At 45.4% G+C, this 24,119-nt stretch overlaps 2 protein-coding genes across 2 annotated transcripts; both read left to right on the forward strand.

Moving 5' to 3' along the window:
* Positions 1 to 9,417: 9,417 nt before the first annotated feature.
* LOC122383768 (adult-specific cuticular protein ACP-20-like) lies at positions 9,418 to 10,139 on the forward strand. Its single transcript, XM_043370519.1, has 2 exons — positions 9,418 to 9,450; positions 9,738 to 10,139. The coding sequence occupies exons 1-2, from the start codon at positions 9,445 to 9,447 to the stop codon at positions 10,137 to 10,139; spliced, it is 408 nt and encodes a 135-aa protein (XP_043226454.1). The 5' UTR covers positions 9,418 to 9,444.
* Positions 10,140 to 17,502: 7,363 nt separating this feature from the next.
* Positions 17,503 to 22,592, forward strand: LOC122383741 (serine-aspartate repeat-containing protein C-like). The gene is made up of 3 exons (XM_043370474.1): positions 17,503 to 17,657; positions 21,433 to 21,565; positions 21,889 to 22,592. Exons 2-3 carry the CDS (start codon positions 21,560 to 21,562, stop codon positions 22,504 to 22,506), a joined length of 624 nt encoding a protein of 207 aa, XP_043226409.1. The 5' UTR covers positions 17,503 to 17,657; positions 21,433 to 21,559; the 3' UTR covers positions 22,507 to 22,592.
* The last annotated feature ends 1,527 nt before the right edge of the window (positions 22,593 to 24,119 follow it).

A 24,119-nucleotide genomic window follows, 5' to 3' on the forward strand; every position in this document is an offset into this window, starting at 1 on the left:
TTTGAATTTTTCCCCATTGACTTATAATGGTGAGGTCACGAAAATGACCTGACCTCATATGACCTTTAGGAAAAATTCGTGATATACAAATTGTGGGACTCATAATGGATACTAGATCCTGCAAGTTTCATTTCCCTGTGACATCTCCTCTGGCAGTGAGGGCGTTGCGAAGTTGCGACATCTGAAGACCGTGCAGAGGTTCACTTATGACGTCATAGGTCAGTGACCTGACCTGACCCAAAAATGCGGTTGGTGTCAAAAGATGCGGCTTGGATCAAAGGTCAGGTATGCCAAGTTTCAGCTCTCTATCGCCAGCGTGTTCGGAGCTATCGCGAAAAAACCCTATGGGGGGGGCGGCACCCGCCCCCCCCCCTCGGCCGGCGAGGGTTAACATAATGAGGTCATTTTAGCGGCTGTATCTCATTTCTGTAAGGAGTAATTTAGCAAAACATGTTTGGTGACCTTTGGTGGCGTCACATGACCTTAGACCTGTGCAATAGCAAGCAATTGACATCAAGATAGATAATGTTGGTCATGAGAGATGTCACTTATGGTATAATGGCCATTACGAAGCATTTTAGCGATAAAATAAGGCAGTTGATGTTCCCCTTTGGCTTATAATGGGAGGTCAAGAAACTGACCTGACCTTAGGCCATCGGTATTCAAATTCCGAGACCTAACAATTGTAGCTAGGTATGCATGATGCATGGCCTTATTACATCCTGCAACTTTCAAAGCACTCGGTCATCTACTGTTTTTCTGACACGGCGAAAAAGTTGCAAAAAAAAGAGATTTGGGTCGGGTCATTCAAAGTAACCTGTTGACATGACCTTTCAAAATAGTAGATCATAACTAGCAAAAAATGTGCAAAATTAATTAATCAATAGTCGTACCAAATTTCGCCGTACTTTGCGCCGTGGTTTTTCCGCTATTCACGAAAAACCTCGTGGGGGGGGGGGGGGCGGATAACCCGTTGGTGCGCTGGCCATTAAAATTGAAAGTTATAGTAAGAGCGGCGGCAATACAGCGACTCAAGCTTAAGTAATGTTGTGGAAACATTTGACTGCCATTTATCTAGTTTTGTAAAAGATTGAACATGGTGACAAATGTTCTTTTATCAAGAGTTCCCCGTTGCTTTTCTATGTAAAAAGCGTTTCTTGACTTACTGCAACGTTGAGTTCTCATTTGGCGCATTTATTGACTTATTGTTTTCACAGCGGTACAAAACACACACAAAGAGCGATACAATAAACGAATATGGAAACTAATAGCTTCCAGTCAAGAACAAGATCAAAGAACAGATCACAAAATACAAGGAACACAAGGTTTTCGTTCACTCAGCTTATCCCCTCAACGCACATCATTTCATACAAAGTAAACAAGCATCACAATAGTTGAATTTCCACGCATTCTCAGCACACCCATATCCGCCCATTGATGACATGCATCCTACGATTGTGCTTTCTTGCCCTTGCTCCCCTTTCGCGTCTTGGTCTTGATCTGGTTGGTGGGAGCGTCAGCGGAGAGGACTGGCAGTCCCGAGCTCGCCTCCACTGGGCGAACGGCAAAGAACAGACCAGAATAGCCAGCGGCCGGGGCCTCGCGGAAGTTCAGAATCGGTCGGTACGCAAACACGGGCACGTAGCCCGGCAGCGGCTTGTCCGAGAGGCGCTCAGCAGGGTCCTCGCCTCCTGCTGCCACTTCCGCAGCGGGCTCGTCTTCTTCGCCATCTTCCTCTTCCTCATCCTCATCATCATCGTCATCCTCATCCTAAGAATCGGAGTCGGAGTCGGAGTCGGAATCAGAGTCGGAATCATCATCAGAGCTGTCATCCTCCGAGTCGTCGTCGCTGTCCTCATCGGAGTCCTCGTCGGAGTCAGAGTCCTCTGCCTCCTCCCCATAGCGCGGCGTGTCGGGAAACTTCGCCTCGCCCTCGAAGGTCACCTCGGCCTTTTAGCCATCCTCGTGATCTGCCAGATAGCGCACCGTCTGCACGCGTCCGTCCGGCAGCGCCACGCGGTAGGTGCCCTCCTGGTCACCCTCCTCGTCACCCTGGTGCTTCCTGCCGAACTTGGTCGCTCCGTGGTCCACCTCATACTCGAAGCTGTGCGCCTTGTAGCTCTCGTCGTCCTCGGTGGCTGAAGCGCGCGCCCGCGTGCCGGCAGAGACGACGGTGAAGAGGCAGGCGACGACCAGCAGGACGACCAGCAGCAGGAACGGCTGTGGGACACACCGCGGGCGTCACGGTCATGGCAGACAGTCACGCTTGGTCACATGGGTGGTGGAATCAGCGTCACAGTCAGTTCGGGTCTACGGGTGGCGTGGTGGCCCGGACAAAACAGATCGAAACACATTACGGGAGCTAATGCCGAAACAATCAGACAACATACACTTGAAACTAGGAATGACAGGTGAATATAACTGTCTGAACAATCAATCAGTCTGTCATATTGTCGTTCTCTGAAATAATATACCAAATTTGATTTTATGGAGATCTCAAAATACATTATTCAGCTGTTCATAATTGATTTGAGCGACAATTCATGCTTTCAAGAGTGGTTTGTCGAGATCTTACTTAGTGCAATGCAATGGCCGCACATTTTTCGCCTATTTTTCCATTTAGATATTGTCATTGAATAGGCCACTTGTACGTATTACTTACGGCTTATTGAATTTGTATATTATTACGGAAAGCTGAGGCAGGAAAGACGTTTGGACAAATCCCAGTTTCCTTCCTTCGAGACCTTTGTGTTCTTAATTGCATTGTTAGAAGGCAGTGGTATCATGTTTGTTACAGACTAAGCTAATAACATTGAGTAAGCTGATCAATCAGAGCAAACATTTTAATTGTGATATTGGCAATTACCATTACATATTGTGTTAAAACTATCATGGACCTCATTAGTAAGAAACTTTACCCAGCATTCATTAGCATGCATTAGCAATCATGTAACAAGTGATGCCTACAAAGCTATTCGATCATGATGGTTACCAAACCGAACAGCGCTAGGACTGATGGGGTTGTAATTCACAAAAAAGTAAGAAACCTTCATATTTGCGGGTCCCATTAGCGTACCATGCTCACAGTTTGCATTGTTCAAGTTGCAGGAGTGATGTAACCGCCTATCCGTCACTGATCTCAGAAAAGTGGGAATCAGCATGAGCTAATTGTACACTTTTCCGAATACCGACCTACCATGGTTGCCATTCTACCATGGTTGCCATTGTTACTGCCAGTCTATCATTAGGACGTCAAAGCACGAATATGTGGAATAGTGATTCTAACCTCATGACTACCAAAATAATAATATCAACGAAAACAAAGCATCAGTGAGCCCTGATGTCACGTCATTAGACGCCATGGCGACAGTTACGCGTGTTGCACAATAATGGTGGTGCGTGGACGGACCCGCTACATCTCCTGATCTCTCCGACCGGTTTGTGATCATAGCCGGTACGCTGGCAAGGTCGCCCCTCCCCTCCCCTCCCCTCCCACCCCATCCCCTTTCCAACTGCCCCGGCCGCCTCCGGGAGAACCGGCTGTTTCCATCCGTCGGCAAGTGGAACAATGAGACACCACACCTTCAGACAGTACACAGATTAGCAGTAATACATACAGATCGACCGGAGGATAGACGGCGGGGGGTGACTCACCACGGATGGGTCGTTATCCTGATTGCCTTTTTGAGGATATCAGTGCCGGTGGGCTGTTGTTGAAAGTTTGTGAATGGAGAGGGAAGTTTCCGGTTGTAATTGTATAACCCTTTGAAGACAAGTGGATTTGTGAATAGCAGATTGGCTGAGGCGATTAGACTAATTCGTAAACATTTAGCGGTAGATATGACTAATTGAAGCCGACGAAGCTCGGTTTTGAGGTGACGATTTTGGAACATTTTCCTCGTGTTGGGTATAAATGTAACTGACCGGCTAATCTTGTCCATTTGTAACAGAGCGCAGGATTAGAAGCAGCCGGACCAGCTTAGTGTCATGTTGCCTGCTAATGCCATCGCCGGTAAAATCTGAAGACATTGGGGCCTGACATAAAATCTGACATACAATCTAAAGGCACTGTGGAGGACTGGGTGCATCTGTAGCCACTGTTAAAGCTGCTGTTTTTTAGACAATGTTTTGGAAATCGAACCCGCAGGTCCAGACAATGACTACAAAATAAAAATAACAAACGTCGACAAGCTGCTGGAAGAATCATTAGCAGCAAAGACGCTATAGTGATGCGCAGATAATTTAAAACTCAATTTTGGGCATGATTAATGGCAACAGTTTTAGAAATGAGAAGGCACCACGGTGCTGGTTTCATGATTCCCTAACAGCTTGGTGTAGTGATACCAATTACAGAAAATCAGATTACCGATACCAAACCAAATGCCAGCCTAGACCGTGAGGAAATACCGAAACCGAACCATTTTGGGAACTTAGGGAAATACAAAACTTTTTACCGATTTCTCCTCCTCTTATATATTAGTTAGGGTTCATAAAAAAAAAACTAACTAAAAACATTAAACCAAGCTGGTATCGGTTTGGTATCGGTATACCAAAAAGGTAGTATCCGATTGACATCTCTATAGTTTGGTGTGAAAGCTGCTATGAGTTGCCCTCGAATTCAAAGTCATCGTGACTAACTAATTAACAAGTGACAACCTAATAGCATAGTACTTTAAGAGCTACAGAATTATTTCCGATTAGAGCTCAGTAGGCATTACATCATATCAAGCATAGTAAATGTTGTAACAGATCAAGTGCTACTCGGTATATGATTTATATAAAACAAGAGCAGAATCCAGCTTCAACCCGGTATGCCCAAAGGTATGCACTATATATAATTTCTGCGCTGCAATTGCTGGGTATACAAAGAACGCATTTACATATCTGACATTTCAAAAAAGGGGCACAGATACCACCATAATCTCTAGAATAGACTTCATGTTTACCTGCCGCAGAAGAGCTTACATTTGTGCTGAATCAAAAGTTATTCACGAGTTCGGAGCGGCATTTAGACGAGCAGATTGGCCACAGAGTGTCGGTCTCACCTTCATCTTGGAGGCTGATGCTGTGACAGATGCTAACAGCCAACTAGCTGACGCGCTGACCTCGGGCCATCTTATAGGGGGGCCGGTACCAGGTGACCCCGCAGAGGTCCTTGGGCGGTGCACGTCTGACGCCGGCGCCGGGCCGGGCGGGGCGGCGGGCGCGGCAGGGGTGCAGCGCAGATCGGCGGCTCAGACAACAAGAGGGTGAGAAAAGGATTGAGGGTTAACTCCTCCAACAAAGCTGCGCGACTTCACAAAAATGCTGGTGTTTTCATTTTTTAATCTGTCGCTAAGGTGGGTTGACTTCTTTGATGCATTGCCGTGTATGTACTGTCATGCATATTGCAGTCCACATTTTTACATTACCTATGTCATTCCAGAACGTTTTTCTTTTTATTTCAATAGGCTTTTCTCATTTTCCTACAAGACATATTCAAGTGATTCTTCTCGTGTTGACAGCGCCTTGCTTCTTCGCAGAGAGCCGAGCATAAAACTTCATGAACCCTGCGAAGAGTCGTTCTCACAGTAAGGCCGTACCCCACGTTGGGGTCATGATTCGATGTGAGCGACACCATTTTTATGATACGCGGTGCATAGCTTGTAGCTGACTTCTGACCACATTTCCGTGCATTGACCGTTTCCGTGCTTGCATCACCAGTCACCAAAAATGTGTCAACGACGCAAAATCTGCGTCATGGCGAATAATTTCCTCATTTCGAGTCTTCGAACTCGCTGGATCAGCAGCATTTAACACAATAAGACGGTCGTATCCGGTGGAATGACACGACTTCGACAGACAGCGAAATGAATTGTCTTTATTATCTCATTCGTTTCAAGATCATTTGTTTTGTTTCTGATTTGTTGCTCCTTGCGCCTTCATGAAGTTACAGGTTGGTGCTACGGCATGGCTCCAGGAGCTTGATTCCCTTCGGGGAAACGACAGAAATGTTCTGCAACACTACCGTGTGTGATGGGGGGGGGGGGGGAATGACTGCGGTCTTTTGAAACATCACTCCAGTCCACGACCTTCTGGAGGAACTAAGAGAGTGGTGTATGATACCATGCGTGGTCGAATATTTGACGGATATACCGTGCTGAAAAAAATTATTATTTGTATCTAAAAGTATATTGGTTCAATGTGATGTGATCGATTGCATGCATCTGCTAAAACAACACTTACCACAACATGGTAGCTTCCAAAGAATGGTGAAGGTTTGCGGTCATATGAATGCTTCTTATCTTTTGATGTGCATTCTGTAGATCTTTGATGCCCAAAACTACATTGATGCCCACGTGTATTTTGTCGGTACCATGACAAGTGTTGGGCTGTGTGTCAGGAAAACGGTGCATTTGCATGCAATGCTGCCGCCAATAGTTTCTTAGACATGGTAATAAGCTCTCAAATGTTTTTGCTTATGAAGCTAGCACACAAATGCCACGGAGCCTACGATTTTGCTTTTAACCCTCGCCGGCACAGGCCATTTCGCGTCCTTCGACGGCACAAGGGGGGGGGGGGTTGGTACGACCCCCACGCGTTTGGCCCCTGATCGAGCTAGAGCTTCGCGGAAAAAACGAGCGTGCTGCCCGTCACAAGAGGAAGCCGATGATACCCAATTTTAAGGTCCTAGGTCATCGGGTGACCTTCCAGGTCAGGTCAATGACCCGAAAACCGGGAAAATCGGGACCTGTAAGTGTGGCTGCTATGTGGTTTTCCGGGGTGCTGACCACGAATATCGTGTTGGTTTTGATCAGAGGTGATGTCTTTAACTGCAGTTCTGCTACATTTTCACGGAGATGAGCGATGGGAGACGGGCCTATTACTGATTCACTTCGAAATCGATATGAGGTCGGATAAGATGATGTTTTAAAATGCATAACCATCCGTCTTCTGTGCTTAATTAAAAATATCGTCTATTCGAAAAAAACAGGTTTGCTGTCAGTCAGATTTGCCTTACAAACAAAAACGCAAATAAACATTTGCGCATTCTTTTTCCATTCGTCTCGTCCTGCAAGGGAAAATACCATTCTTTCCTTGAGCTATAATTAAATTATGTTTTTTTTCATAAAATCCTGGTGGCAAAGCAATAATACCTATGAAATCTGAGGCTATGCTGGTGCGCATTGTGCTTACGTCGTTTCAAGCTATCAATGACCAGTTGCACTTTGCAATTTGTATTTTTGTATAAATTATGATACACTATTATAGTTTGTTATCAGTGACGGCACTGCGTTACCCTTGCCGATCGATAGTTTGTTACACGCGGTACAGTATTGTTTTACAGCTTTAATGGTACGATGAGGCAGCACCGCCAGGTTTTCCTCACACTGGCTCAGAGTAGTGTGCTTTATATATCTGGTATGCCGGGGTTTTGTTGGCGCCATTTTTACATCGATACCGATCTCCACAACTCTATACGACTACAATAAACTTCCTTTAGATCGCATGACGACTATATCCTCTTCGTGGGCCACCTTTCCTCTGCGGTGTGTCGAACTTCAGTGCTCGCTCCTGATTACCAGGCTCAAGGCTAAATCAGTGATTTCGCCTGTCATGTGCCACACCTTCTTACACCTTCAATCTGCATGCATCTGTCTTTTTTCATGATGCTTGATACTCATTTGGTCATGACAACTAGCTATTGGTCAAGATAAGAAGGACTAAACGTTGGGCAAATAGCACTCGTAACCCTGAATGTTCTCAATTCACCCCATGCATCCAAATGTGCAAGCCATTTTCGTGTAAGCCCGGGTGAGTACCTGTAGCTACCTATCCTTTGTATAGGTTGATATAATCAAAACATGCATATAACATTGTACTGCTGAATACCACGAAAGATGTTTTACGGATATTTATGCTTTGGTGCATTTCTTTGGCCGCGCACCCTGATCAACGTCAGGTGGGCCCAGAGCTCAGCAGACATGGCATTTGGCTTTACAGCAGCCCATTTCAGTTGAGATGCGAATCATTGTATTTAGATAGACAACAGTGATTATTTCATTAGGGTATTGCATTAGGGCTCACATTTGGATTGCAGTTCAAAGTCGAAATTGTAGATATTCTTTAGAGCCGTCAATCAAACGATGTGAACGTCCTCCTATCTGCATCTCGCTCTGAATGTCCGACGGCTTATTTTCAGAAAAGCCATCACCTCGGCCATCCGTACCTGACATGTTTATTTGCAGCCTATCCTGATCGCTTCTACCTAGGTCAATAACCATTGGAAAACATCTAAAGAAGCCGCTCACTGAGAGCTGAAGCCCCAGTTCATCCTCCAAGGAAACGAGTAGGGTTTCGTAGGCGTGGGTTGGACTCACTGAAATTCTCAGCATCGACTGACGGGCGGAAAATTGAAGTGTGACATAAACGTATACTCACGTTCATAAAACATGCTTTCTGTTAACATTGTTTTATTATCCTAATCACATTTTTTGCTCCTGGTATGCGACCTACCTCCAATGTCAACCGCAGGTGACGAAAGACAAACACAGGTCGCCCGGTGAGGCAATATTCGCTCCGGCGCCGGGCGTGACAGGTCACACAGAAATGCTATCTGCGTGACCGTGGTCGTCCCGCCAGTCCAGCTGGTGCCGCGTCCTCCCCTCCCACCTCTCCCCTCCCACCTCTACCCCTCCCCCGTACACGTGATCGGCGCTTGGCCTCTGAGAGCAGACATGCGTTACGCATTGCGTAACAGCCTGGGTTCGCTCCTCACCAACAATACTGAGCTGAGGCAATTAAAGTGGTAGGGCCTGCGTTTTAGTGACTAACCTCGATAAAACGGCACATACTTATTGTTTTTGTCGTCGTTGAAAAGTGTTTATTGCCGTGCTGCCAGTGGGGACGTTACCTACTTCCTTGCCGTGACAAAAAAGCACGGCACATTTGCGCGCATTACAAAGATACATGGATGTACATACTTACAACATGCGCTTGGCATTCATAAATAGTGTGGGAAAACGGGCTCTCTTCTGTTATTGGCTGGGCACATACATAAAACGTTGACGTTTCCAAGGGCGGCTAAAGCGCATACACTGAGGGCAGCGATGATATGGTGCTTTGACCACCTTGAAATGATCGTTGAGGTTCCGGCAAACGTCGGGGCAGGTCAGGAGCACATTATGACCCGCCTCTCCGGAGGGCGCGACAACACGGTGACACCTGTCCACTGTCCAGTCGGGCAGACACAGAGATAAGGTCAAATGGAGGCGCGTTACGCAAAGTCCCGTGTCACAAACCAGTTTGAGACGTAATGTGTGAACACTACTACACCAGAGTCCAAGGCAGTAGCCAGATATAAAGACATTCGAGATGGAATTCAGGGCATCAGTTCTCTTGGAGGCACAGCTCGAGTAGTACGCCTTTTACAAACGGTCCGGCATCAGCTATCCAGATATAATCATGAAGGTATGACAAAAATGATTGGATCTTGTAAATTATATTTGCTAGCATTGGATTTCTGGTTTAAACTAAATATGGATAAGGTAAATTAGGGAGTAGGGAGCAAAGTGATCACAGCTTACAACTGTTCCTAACTTTTTTCCATGCGCAATGATCGCTTGATTTCTTGCAATGTGAAACTTATAACAGTGTGAGTTTAATTATTTCCTTGCATGACCACATATTCACAAACCCCTTGTACGATAATGTATACAGCACAGTCACATATCGAAATCTGTTGTCCGTTTTCTCAGGTTCTGTTTGTCCTGTTTGCCCTGGTGGCGGCGGCTTCGGCCAGCGATCTGGGCCAGTACGGAGACGAGCAGGAGCACCAGGACGTCGAACACACACCCTACGAGTTCAGCTACGCCGTCGAGGACGACGACACCGTGTTCTCTCAGAGCGAGCAGGGCGACGAGGAGGGTGACGTGGAGGGCGAGTACGCCGTCAACCTGCCCGACGGCCGTGTGCAGACGGTCCGCTACTCGGCCGGCGACGAGACCGGCTACACGGCCGAGGTCAGCTACGAGGGCGAGGCCCAGTACCCCGAGCAGGACTCCTACGAGCAGGAGGAGGAGCAGGAGCAGGAGCAGGAGGAGGAGCAGGAGCAGGAGGAGCTGATTCCTATCTATGCCTACCGGCCCGTGTACAACTAGTCACAATACTTGTGTGTCGTAAAGTGCTTGTTAACTCTGTTTTACGTAATGATCAAAATATAGTCTTGAATGTCTTATCTGTAATGCGCTTCTGAGCAGTGGTTACGTTATGTCTGCCGACCGGACCGACTTCACGGAACTAGTAATCACCGCCTCATAATCAGTTCCTAATGGGAAACATATTGGAGTTGACCAAAAGAACTTGCTTGTTATGCCTCCTATCCTGCTAACACAAAAACTTATTGAGCCGCCTTTAATGACAACCTAAATTGGGTCTTGCGCATCATTCATTTTAGGAAAGCATGAACCCTCGCCGAACCTATTGGTTTTCTACACATGCGCCGGCCGAGGAGAGGGAGAGGGGTACATACGACCCCTCTCGCCGTCTCACCCCTGATGGAGCTAGAGCCTCGCGGAAAAAAACGGGCGTGTGCGCCGTTGCGAGACTCAGCGATTGGTACCTGACTTTAAGGTCTCAGATCAACCATGACCTCTGAGGTCAGGTCAAGGGGCCCAAGGTACGGGTTCGGTTTTGATAAATAACTTCGCAAAAACGGCCGCAGAGCCGCCATTTTGGCATCAGCGTGTTCGCCTCGCTGAGGCGCGTCGAATGGTATACTTTTTGTTCTGGTTAGGTCAACTTAAAGTGTTGACCTCGGGTCATGGTCAGGTCAGAGCCCCCAGGTCGCAAAGTTGGTCGAAGGAGGTCATATCGCATATCATGCGATTCGGCAGGTCTTCCTGAGTCCATTAGTGGCCTTCCCGACTCGCTAGCTCAATTTGATCGGGAGTTATTGAAGAAAACTCTTATGACCTTAGTGACATCATCAATGACGTCATATTCAAACGTGAAGCATCTAACCTTGCAAGGAGTGCATTCAGGCTTCCGTGTGCTTGAGGTAGTTTGAGATCGTTCCCATCGCCAAAATAGCAGTTTTCATTTTCCCCGTTGACTTATAATGGTCATGTCACGTGACCGACCTGACTGCATGTGACCTTTAGCCCGCGACCGCCTGGGGGGGTCGGATCCGACCCCCCCCCCCCCCTCCGTTTTTCTTGAATAACTCATGAACCACTTTCGCTATCTACTTGAAACTTGGCATACCTTCTCCCCCATCAATTTGACGTCTCCTGTGCAATTTTTAAGAAAAAAAATTCAAATTTTTTGAGATATATCGATTTTAGTGATGTAACTACATGGCGTTTTTAGTCAAAAAGTGGTAAATGTTTAAAAAATCGCAAAAAATCAGAGTTTAAAGCAAATTGCAAATTAAGGACATGAAAAGACGCAGCTTAACGAGTTCTTTAAAATGGCTATCTCGGATTTTCCATAATATGCGTTATTCACCCCTAAAAATTCAAAAAACTATATTTTTTGAAAACAGCTAATAAAATCCAAAATTTCGGGAATTTCCAAAAAACCGGAATAAATGTTGTAGAGCTCTATTAGAACATTAGATGCCCCAAATTTCAACTTTCTATCTTGATTTTTGACCCCCAAATTGTAAGAAATAGCTCAAACATGCATAGGGCATAGTGACGTCATAAGCATTTTCGTGAATTAGAGGCACTTCTGAACATCGCATGTGAAAACAAATGGCACCGCTAGATTTCTGGGACAAAGTTCGTCTAGAAAAGTGCATTTTTATGTCAAAAATAAAAAGTTGAAAAATTGACTTTTTTCTTAGCCCTCGTTTAGTTATGTATAATATAAACGATTTTTTATGCTTTCAATGCGCACTTATCACCAGCACAGTGACTTGGGGTCACATATAACCATTACCATCGGATTCGGCGTGAAAAATAAGCCAATGAAACATGTGTCGCACGCCCATGTAGCAGAAAGTGAAAACCGTGACCTTTCGTGACCTGACCTGACCTTGACCCGTGCTTAGTATGACCCCTATACGCACATGGTACCTTCACTAGGCCTTTGAGGTCATTTTTGGTGAGTTTCGAGCAGCAGCTATCGATTCCGCTGTCCGTAAGCCGATTCATGCAAAACCCCTGAATTTGACCTTTGACCTGACCTTGACCCGAAAGTTGACCTCAATCTTAAAATCTTAAGAGTGCTTTGGGAAGGTCTCGTAGAGACCTTTCGAACGCCGCCTCGCGGGGCTCGATACGACCATTGGTTCTCGAGATAACAGGGGGGGGGGTCGGATCCGACCCCCCCCCCCTCAGGCTGTCGTGGGTACGGAAATAGCCCAGGCGGTGCCGGGTTAGAAATAATCCGAGATATACAAATTGTGAGACCTCTGGAGGATACATCGTCCTGCAAGTTCCATCTCCCCGTGAAAGTTCCTCTGGCACTGCCAAGGGCGTTGCAAAATTGTGACATCTGAGGACTGTGCAGAGGTTTACTTATGACGCAACCTGACCAGTGACGGTCAGTGACCTGACCTGCCCTGAAAATGTTCTGGTGTCACAAGATCAGGCTTGAATCAAAGGTCAGATATGCCAAATTTCAGTTCTCTATTGCCGGTGTGTTCGGAGCCATCGCGAAAAAAAAAAATCATACGGGGGGGAGGGCGGCACCCCCTCGGCGGCGAGAGTAAAGTGCCTTTCGTCAAGAAATACGCACTTACTTTACCACTCTGCATCGACACTGCAGTCGGAGTAAGCTGATTGAGACGCATTGTTGGTTACGTAACACCACTTTTTGAGTAGTTTTTTTTCCTTGACAAAGCCTCCATGAGTGACCTGCCGCTTCTTATAGTGCCCCTAAATCTCCTTCATGCATAAGAAAGCATGTCGTTAGTGGGATACTTTGGACTTTGATGGGCTAGAGCGGTGTCTTAGCTTAGCTGCGATTGCACTTTTCGTTTCCTGTAAAGGTTCATCGAACGAAAATATAACAAAGCTCTGTAAAAAAAAAAAAACAGTACGTAAACAAAAGTCATCTTCAGGTAGTCCAAATCAAATGGATTGGGTCCCGTTGAATACCCCATAGCCAGCACCAGCCATCGGAGTTATCGTTGTTGATTCAGATCCTTGCTGAAAGGATAATATTTTCTGTCTATAGGATCACCTATTAGTCTAGATCATAAAAAGCGTGCTGGTCTTTAAAAAGCGCAGCAAATATTTGTTAGGACTCAGGATATGGTCAGCTCGAAATCGGCCGGGTCAGGAAGCTAGACGAAAGAGTTGTGCATGTTGCATTCGATTTCACATTTGAATATTCGGTTCTGCAGCTCATTCTGAGTTTATTAATGACAATTGTCCAGACCCGCTAACTCATTTTGGTCGAGAGTTGTTGACAACAAATTCCAATTATCTGGAATTACCTTCGTGACACCAATAAAGATATCACTAAATGTTCGAAACGCACAAGTGTCTTCGAAGGTGATACTACATTGCCGAGTAAAGCAGAAACAATAATGAGAGTTGACACCGTCTTGCCATCAGCCTAAGAGAGCAGTACCACGAAGAGCTGAGAGATGCAATGCCTCTCCATGCGAGGATAGTCCTCGGCGTGCACCAGACGAACGGCTCTCACCATCACCCACGCTGCCTGGACTCACAAACTCCTTCACAGGCGGCGAGGCCAGCGCCCCCTGCCACGGCGCAGCGACTACTGTGTGAGAGCGGATTTTAGGACTAAAGTACGTATCGCTAAAGTACGTAGGACAAAAGTACGTATGCAAATGTTCGTACGCAAATATACGTAGGCGCTAAAGTTCGTATGCCAAAAGTACGTACGCAAATGTTCGTACGCAAAAGTACGTATGCAAAAGTACGTAGTGCATAAAGTACGTATGTCAAAAGTACGTACGCAAATGCTCGTACGTAAAAGTACGTATGAAAAAGTACGTAGTGCATAAAGTACGTATGCCAAAAGTACGTACGCAAATGTTCGTACGCAAAAGTACGTATGCAAAAGTACGTAGTGTAAAAAGTATGTATGCCAAAAGTACGTACGCAAATATTCGTACGCAAAAGTTCGTATGCAAAAGTACGTAGTGTATAAAGTACGTATGCCAAAAGTACGTACGCAAATGTTCGTACGCAAAAGTACGTTTGCAAAAGTACGTAGTGTATAAAGCACGTATGCCAAAAGTACGTACGCAAATGTTCGTACGCAAAAGTTCGTATGCAAAAGTACGTAGTGTAAAAAGTACGTATGCCAAAAGTACGTACGGTTCGTATGCCAAAGTACGTAGTGTATAAGTACGGATGCTAGAAGTAGGGTATAGTAGTGGAAGTTGAGCCACTTTTTCTTTATTGCTGCCCTGTTGCCAGACTACAGGGAACTCATGATAAATTCATATAGGTACCAAATAATATAGCTTTGTCCCTTTCGCCCAATTTACTCATCGAGAAATTTTGCTATGCCTTGTAACAAATGCTCATTAAATTAAGAGTAAGAAAGGTATTGCACATTGATCACCTTACCCCATGGGTGGGGTACGTACTTTATAGGGTTGTGCTCGACTAAAAAAAAAATTGCCGACTCGACTCATCATTCAACTTCAGAAAGCCCTGACTCAACTCTGACTCAAACAAGGAGCTGATTTTTTCCCTTGACTCGACTCATGACTCAAGCGGCTCAATGAAAATATGAGTCGACTCAAACTTGACTCAATTTTTTTTTTTGTTGAGTCAAGTGAGTTGACTCAAAATTGACTCAGATAAAAAAGTTGTTGAGCGGGGGCGGGGGTGGAAAAAAAATCCGGCAGCAGAGCCAGGGCGAAGTTGTTAAGCGGGGGGGGGGGATGAAAAGCTTGTTTCTAGAAAGTTGAGTCAGCTGACTCATGTTCCTAAATGTTTGACTCAACTCAATGTCAAAAGTTATTTTACTGACTCAACTCTGACTCAACTCAACGCCTTAATATTTTTGTCCGACTCAACTCTGACTCAACTCAATAGCTGAACATTTCATCCGACTCGACTCAAATCTGACTTATTTGAGTTAGAGTCGAGTCAAATTTCTGACTCGACTCATGAGTCAAGCACAACCCTGCTTTATACCCTACGTACATTTGCTATACGTACTTTTGTCCGTGACGTACTTTGGTCCACACGTAGGGTAGACCGGGGCAAGTCGCCCCGCCGAGGTAAAACGCCTGGCGGCCTCACCGATGCTTCTCGGAACTGACAGGGTTCTGGGGAAAGATCCTCTCTTCTCTTAAACGTGCACTATATGATCATTATACCTATGAGCAGTCTGGAAAGAAATTGTGATAACTCTCTAGGGAGATATAGCCAAAAATGTGTTTTTTGAGTGATTTTTATGTTTGGTTATCTAATTATGTATCATCGCGTTCTTTTATAGTCCACATCAGGTTAACGACTTTTATGTATTTTGAACAACTATTGTCTAACGCTTATAATGCCGGGTTGGTTCGTGTTAAATTATGTCTTGCTGGAGCGCAAGGCGTTGTTCGCTAACCGAACTACGTGATGGGGTAAAACGCCCCAGTAGGTCGCGGGGCAAAAAGCCCCATGGGGCGTCTTACCTCATGTGTTGTTCGGACTACCCACTTCCTAATGCTCGGTAGCTGGCAAACAGCAAGTTTCTATGCATTTATATGTATTTTTCTCAGCAACTGTATGGCAAAGGAAGTGTATTGTTAACTGATTTGCATTGCAATAGTTTATTATTTGGTCTTATGAGGCACGTGAAAAACCTGCTCATACAATAGTGTCATAGCTGAACACCTGATAGGATGGAAGGTGCTAACTTCAGTGCCGTGCCTCCAGCGGTCTAACGGACCTCTCGTATAAGATTTAGCCAACTACCATGTTAATCTTTAAGCTAGACTCTAGAGTATGGGGCTTCTTGCCTCAGGCCGTGGGGCGTTTTGCCCTGGGGTTGGGGCAAAATGCCCCTTTGCAGTTGCTTCACAAATCACTTCCTAGCTGGGAGTCCGATCATAAGTGAATGAATTTGAGGGGTGGAATTTAAAGTAAAATGTCCAAACTGCAGGGCTGCGGAGTCGGAGTCGGAGTCGGAGTCGGAGTCGGTCGGAGTCGACAGTTGTGACCGGAGTCGGAGTCGGAGTCGGAGTCGATTTTAGAAACCCGAGCCGGAGTCGGAATCGGAGTCACCGAAAATCTGTCGACTCCGCAGCCCTGCTAGGTCTGCGGAGTTGGAGTCGGGAGTTGGAGTCGGTCGGAGTCGACAATTCTGCCCGGAGTCGGAGTCGGAGTCGGAGCTGGTTTTTGAAAGCCGGAGTCGGAGTCGGAGTCGGAGTCGCCGAAAATCCATCGACTCCGCAGCCCTCACTCCAAAGAACACATTGAGCACAAATTTGGCCTTCCAGGTGATGTAGGACAAAATTTAGGTAGGCCTAGGTAGCAAAATAAATTAGCTGGGGCGTCTTGTCCAAGGTCTTTACCTTGCGTCTTTACCCTACTTTATACCCTACGTACATTTGCTATATGTGCTTTTGTACGTGACGTACTTTTGTCCATACGTTTACGTACTTTATACCCTACGTACTTCTGCCATACGTACTTTTGTCCGTGACGTACTTTTGTCCATACGTACTTTTTACCCTACGTACATTAGCTATACGTACTTTTGTCCGTGACGTACTTTTGTCCATACGTACTTTATACCCTACGTACTTCTGCGATACGTACTTTTGTCCCTGACGTACTTTTGTCCATACGTACTTTTTACCCTACGTACATTAGCTATACGTACTTTTGTCCCTGACGTACTTTTGTCCATACGTACTTTATGCTGTACGTACTTCTGCGATACGTACTTTTGTCCCTGACGTACTTTTGTCCATACGTACTTTATACTGTACGTACTTCTGCGATACGTACTTTTGTCCCTAACGTACTTTTGTCCATACGTACTTTATACTGTACGTACCTCTGCGATACGTACTTTAATCCTACGTACTTTTGCTTACGTACTTTTGTCCTACGTACTTTAGCGATACGTACTTTTGTCCGTAACCCGTGAGAGCGAGAGGTCGGCCCTCTAGCACAAAGCCGGCCCCGAGTCCCGACCGACAGGTCACCATAGGAGTCAGGGTATTAACTATATTTTTTATGGGTGGTTCGGACAGTCAAGCCTCACAGCTCAGTGAGTGATGAAGGCTCGTGGACATTGAAAACGACGAAGGTTTATGGACTCCAAAACTGTCAATTACTGCATGTCAATCTGAATCACCTTTACAGAAGCATGCAGCCCCGAAAGTTAAATATCTCTCATGAATCTGAAGAACGATAGGCATGTAGAAATATCTAAAATTTACCAACTATATGTTGAACTATCTTGTCTTGCTAACCAGCCGGCTCATTTTCGATATCGGTTACAAGATCATATCGCGATGGCTGTGTCTGCTGACGCACCTCCCAATGCCTGCCACCTGACTCCGCTTCTGCACCGGTGACCCGTAACACGCCTGAGGCCGGCACCGCCCGGGTCACGCTCGCTGAATGTATTCTGATTCCCTGGCTGGCACAGGTCGCTGTAGGGTCGTGTGCGTGAGTCTCCGGGATGGTAATATTGTCAGAGTTTGGAGCTACACATTACCCAGCCAACATTATTTACAGGTGGGTCCTATTCGCCATATGCCTCTGTTTTGTGCCGCCTTGGCTTTTGTAGCTTTCTTACATACACTCAGGTGCTTCCTTCGAATTGTTGAAGTTGCAGACATCGCTTGATTATATGTTGGATTCGGTCAGACATCCAACGAGTGTATGACCAATAGGTACCGTGAGCAATACCATGAGCAACAAAGTAGCTATATTCGATTTTTGATTATAGTTCTACATTTTACAAAACCTTGAACTGAATCATGGCTATTTCTTGGGACTACTTCACGAACATCATGCATGCTTTTCTTTAATTGACCTTTTAGTTCGACGAAACAGGTACTCGTATATTACATGAATGTCATCATCGTGCTAAACGCCTAAAAGTACCCATTAAAATATGCTATATGCTGCAAATGTTAATTTTGATTTTCAGGGATATCTTCTTTCCGGATTGACCTGACCTTGACCCTGACTTCATTGACCCTTACATGGATCTAACGCAAATGTAGCACTTATATGAAGGCCATTTTGCACAATCTTGACAGAGTTTATGACGAGAGACGCCCAGTGCGAGGTGCTGAAGTCTATGGCACTGAAAGCCCAATTTCAGGTGTTTGACCAGTCCTGAACCCGAGTTGTGACCTCAAAACTCAACTTTCAAGCACTCATTCGAAGCGTCTCGCCACGTTCTTTCGTTTGCTGCCTAGCGCGTTGCGCTGCACCCATCGGCTCTCGAGATATCGACTGGGGGCGTTTAACGAGTTAATTTGCAGCATGGAGTAAGGAAGTGAAGAATGGAAATGGTCCTGAGGATGAGCCGAATTGGATGCTACCTAAATCCTTTGTGTCTTGTCCAGAGATAATTTCTAGAGATAATTGGATGATTAATTAATGACTTGATAATGGGGTGAAATGGCTAGAATGCTTCCTTGAAGTGACTATTCGGACTACTGTGAGATGTTTTGGGCGCATACGTTGTTGAAATATGCATCCGTGTAGGTTTATCATTCAGTCTATACTGTTAGGTTTATCCTTACTCTCATTCTCTAAGAGCCTGTAAATTCACTAGCCAAGATTCTCCACTTCTAGCCCATGTGAGCCCCATTTGAGATGGCTGACTGGGATAAGCCTCACCTTTAAGACTTCTCTAATTGTGCGCATATGCGCTGTGACATGATGGCATTATCACCAAATCAGTCGAAGGACAATATCATAAGTTAATCAAAACTCGTAGACGGAGGGACACACCCCCAAGCCGCGCCTTCCATTGTCCCCAATCCTCCTCCCGTGGGTCATGTCTCAAGGTTACGGACACCGGACAAGATGCACTTCCTAGAGCGGCCGGGAGGTAACCCAATTCTGGGAAATTTATCACCGGACTGGCGTTGACCTTCCTGAGCCTATAGCTCTGTCTGGGGAGACTATGGCGCCGGCGCTACGCCGGTCATATAGTTATGCCCTTACGTGAAGTTATGTGTGAAAAGCTGAAGCAGTTAGTGAATTAAGAGTTACAATTCGCAGGACGGGAAGGATTACGCCTTCTCATATTTTTCGTAGATAACTCAAAAACCATCTTGGTGCTTGAAGCTTTTAGAAATTTCTGAGTTTTGCAGTCACGTAGCATTGTTTTACAACAGTGTCTTGATGTGCTAGGCGTAGTATGCATGTGGTATTTTCTGATGCATTGATGCTTGCAACAGTTCTTGTATTTGAATGCAAAAAAATGCGGAGAGGTGATTCCAGGTATTCGATTTAATTGCAAAGGGCGTTTGCTTTTACTGTTTAGTGATGTCAGTTACATAATTCGAATTACCGAAGCCAAACCAAATACCAACCAAAACCATGGGAAATAGGGTAGGGTGGGGTAATTTGAACATGTGGGGCAATTTGAACATAGTGTGAATAACAGAAAATTACGGAAAATCCATAAGTGGCATGACAATAAGACCGGTGAGAGAAATAATCGTAACAAAAAGGGCTATCATATGAACGGGGTTTAAAGTTTCCGGGAATGAAGATGTTGACGCACAGTGTAAAAATCAATTTCGCAAGGAAAAACGCCTAACAACACGTCATTGCAACTTCATTGCAGCGCAAAATCTTGCATTGCTAGCGCCTAATACGCAACGGCTTTTGTTGTATAATGACCTAATCAGTGCCTTCAATCCAAGAAATTTGCTTTTGAGCGCTGTTTTTTAAAATGGCTAAATAACTTTTAGCGTGGGGTAATTTGAACATAGTGTGAGAATTTGAATGAAGACAGGGATAGCTCCGAAAAACAACGCTCCCATTTTTTTTTTTTGCCAATATTTTCGACCCAAGGCAGTAGCAGATAAATGATGCCAGTTTTAGAAAATTTACGTCTAATATCCGTCTAATGTCCAGCATTTTTGTTGATTTTCCGTCCAAAAATGTTAAAGTCAACTATTTGTCCAAATATGTCCGAAAATAATGCAGCTATCAACACTCAAAACTGTCATTTATGTTGCTTATCATGTAATTTTACCAGCCAAAAAGTGTTCAATATATTGAGAGCTTAACAAGCTTTCCATTCGCCAATCAATGCTATGCACGATTACTTTATAAAAAGCGCTGAAGTGTAGCAAGCCATCGTCCAATGTTGTCCAGTCTGCTACCTTTGTCCAACCAATTCCGATTTGGACATTAGACAAAATTAGAACTCCAAATGTCCAGGTTTCGATTGGCATCACTTTAACAGATGTAGTACGGTTGGGAGAGTTTTTATCGAACAAAAATGATAGACGTTCTGTTAATTGAAGAGGGGCGAATTCTGTCAACTGACCGGTGTGCAGCGTGCAGATATTGATGCTCTGCAACTGTTATTTTTGCTGTTGTGTTGATTTTTCAAGTAAAGGTATGTTTAGAATTGTTCTGCCTATTTGTTTAAGGGTCAAACAACATCGGTGCTGGCGAGACTATCGTTTTTATGACAGGTAAAGGCAGTATGTTCAAATTACCCCACGGTGGGGCAATTTGAACACACCGTGACTTGGTGGAGAAGTGAGGCTATGCTATTCAAGGTATGCTCGGCTCGTCCAAAAATGAGGCTTGCATGGTGAAAGCAAGTGACACTTGCGCTACTGAAGCAGTTTTTCTTCATCCAGGGTTGAACTGGAATTTGGTACAACGGAGAAGACGTAAAAATATGTTCAAATTACCCCACACTACCCTACCGAAATCGAACCAACTTGGGAATATGAGGGAAATACCAACTTTTTGCCAATGTCACAGCCTCTTACACGTTAGTGAGGTAGCAATAGCAACAAAATACCAAACAAATTAGGATTGAAATACCAAATGCCAACTCGGTATCAGCATAAAGCTGGTATCCGACTGACATCTCTAGTTGTGTTCAAGCGTGGACGCATAATAAAAGATATCGTTTAAAAATTCAATGTTTACTATTTAGTATTTACACTTGTTGCATAAATGTCACCATGATTCAGGCACATTTACAGCTTCACATTATTATTACGTAGCTAGCAGTTACTACACATACAACCTCTGCCTTCAATTTCACGAAAGACAATTGTATCACTATCGTGGACGTATTTAGATCGATTAGTTTACAATTCATTGAATCAGCATAATGAACAGTCGGACCGCATGGGAATCTCGGGAACAATGGGAGCAGTCCTTGGCAGAGGGTCGGCTGACGGTCGCCAGATGGAGTGACCCTCTGTCTCAGACAGAGTAATGACGGCTGATGTAACTTCCCCGATTTTAATCAGCGCGCTGTGCTACCCCACCCGCCCCCGGCCGTCGGCAGGACAGACTGCATCCCGGTGTTTGGCCAAGGCTCTCCGAGACCAGCCGGAGGGTACTTATAGAGAACTCTGATAGAGCATGGTGGCAGTATACATCGGACTGCGGAGGGGATACACCAACTGAGAAACATGAAGGTAGGACAATTCTGTGCCTTCTTTGCAATATCACTCCATATCTATAATAAAATAATTTTAGAGATCGTAATTGAGTGCAATTGCGCATTTATTTATGGAATTAAAATAATATTTTTTGATGAAACTGCATCACAAACATGAGTGTTTATCTAGTTTTACAATAAGAATGCTGAAAAATCGTTCAAATACGATCAGGCTATCACCACTCGAGCCTAACAAAATACAAACCATTTATCCGTTGGGGCTGCGCGTTGTTTATCATAAAGTGTGACAAGAGGTAGTATTTATCCACGCCTCACTGCCGCCCGCGGTGTGTCCCACAGCCGTTCCTGCTGCTGGTTGTGTTGCTGGTCGTCGCCTGTCTCTTCACTGTCGTCTCTGCCGGCACCCGAGCGCTGCACGTCCGACCGAGGGACAACGCCGAGCGCTACAAAACCCACAGCTTCGCCTACGGCGTGAGCCACGGCGCCACCCACTTCCAGCAGGAGCAGAGGGGCAACGAGGAGGGTGACCAGGAGGGCACCTACCGCGTGGCGCTGCCGGACGGACGCGTACAGACGGTGCGGTACCTGGCAGATCACCAGGATGGCTTTAAAGCCGAGGTGACGTTCGAGGGCGAGGCAAAGTACCCTCCCCCATCCCACTACGGTGAACAGATCAGTGACTCCGATGGCGAGTCAGACTCTGATGATGACTCGGACTCGGACTCCGATGAGTCGGGTGATGACTCGGCTGATAGCTCTGATGAAGACTCTGATGATGACTCTGAGGATGACTCTGAGGACGAAGCTGGCGAAGCAGACCCTAATGAAGTCAGTGGATTTGCCGGTCGTCTTTCGAAAACACCCCGATACGGCTACGTTCCTGTCTATGCCTACCGTCCGATCGGTAGCAAGCGAACGCCTGGCTATTCGAGGAAGCAGAGCTATGGAAACAAGTAGACATTTTAGCCGGTTTTATCATTGTGTGCACGGTGCCTACTGCCATCTTCACAGTATCTGCTAGTTGTATCGTCAGTGGTGTTTTGTGTCGCATGGCTCAGGTGTGATCGCTTAATCTGTGTGTCACAGCAATATTTTATTTTTATTATTTAAATGCATTTGTATGTCACATTTACTGTCAAATACACGATTCTTATAAAATTTCTACCTCCAAAAGTTTCGAGTAGCATGGTGTATTACTCATCCTGTTCAGAGCCGACCAGTGCACCTTATTTCTTTATTACACTGGGTTGCATATCATTGGTTTATTTATCATTTAGCGTTTTTCCTTTCAATGAACATATGAAACTATATCGTTTTATATGCATTACGAAATATTTCATTATTATGAAATGGTTTAGTTTTCACCCGCTTCTAGTGGAAACGTGTAAACTAAGTGACCTCCGAGACAGGTGCATCATTCTGTCATGGCTGCATCTTATTGTCTCAATAGCGTTTCCACTATTTCCAATATTTGTCTATTGATTGTGATGCAAAACTTTGGAATCCATGTGTTTACTGGATATGCTGAGCTCACGTGTCCTAAGCACGACTGACACAAACACTGATTTCGGTGCTATCTGTTAAATTCCGATTTTCAAATTCATATATCGGTGCGTTTGATTCAAAAGATTCTGACCAAACCATCATGCCTGGAATCACTTATAGAACTGGTTATCATTCCTTCCAGGAACCACCTCCATAATGGGATATAAAAACGATTCCAATTAATGATTTTCAGGACGAAAAGCTGACGTAACTCACGGACATGATTAAATTGAGTTCAAACCCAGTAGAAGGCCATATGCCGCGTTTTTTGCGGCATGCCGGCCTGGAAATGATCCCCAACTTTGGGCGGCGATTCCACGTTCTGAACTTCTGCCAATTTGTTAGATATGCGGCTGCTGTGCCTGCTGACCAGAAAATCGTCGAGAAATCAGTGATCAGATCTCGTCTCCACAGATAGTAGGGGACAAACGTCGTTCAGTTAATTAGTACTGTTTCAGACTGACAATCTTACCAACGGCTTAGGTATGAACCTTCAATGACTCGATCTCGCATCATTGACCGTGTAATGTTTGCATTTAAATGAAGAGTGCTTTGTAATAGATCTACCATAAAAAGCTGAAATTCCAGAACGTCAGTACATTGTTAACACCATATTGACACTGCAAGCATTGCGATTGCTTTGAGCCAAATCCTGGTCAGTTCTGGCCGTGCCAGTTCGCAAAGGATGTCTGTGGCCGATGGATAGGGTGTCGGTGACGACGCTCAGGGTCATCCGGCCCGCCCCTGGCTCCTCCTGTGGGGGACGGTCGGTACACCCGTCCCCGCCATCCTGCCCTGTCCCAAATACCCGCACCGCCCTCCGCGCACGGAGGGGGGGGGGGGTGACGTGGATTTCCTAGAATGTCGCCCAGTCCTCGCCGGGATGAGACGGGCACGCTTATCGGATGGAACATCTACACTGGAGCTACGGAGATCACTCTGTGAAAACAAATAAGGACCACGGGTTGAGGTGGTAACTGAAACCCAGCTCTGCCTCATATACATATTGTTTGATATTTGTTTAC

This window comes from Amphibalanus amphitrite, unplaced genomic scaffold (genome assembly GCF_019059575.1).
Source record: "Amphibalanus amphitrite isolate SeventyFive unplaced genomic scaffold, NRLGWU_Aamphi_draft 000172F_arrow, whole genome shotgun sequence".
NCBI classification, from domain to species: domain Eukaryota; kingdom Metazoa; phylum Arthropoda; class Thecostraca; order Balanomorpha; family Balanidae; genus Amphibalanus; species Amphibalanus amphitrite.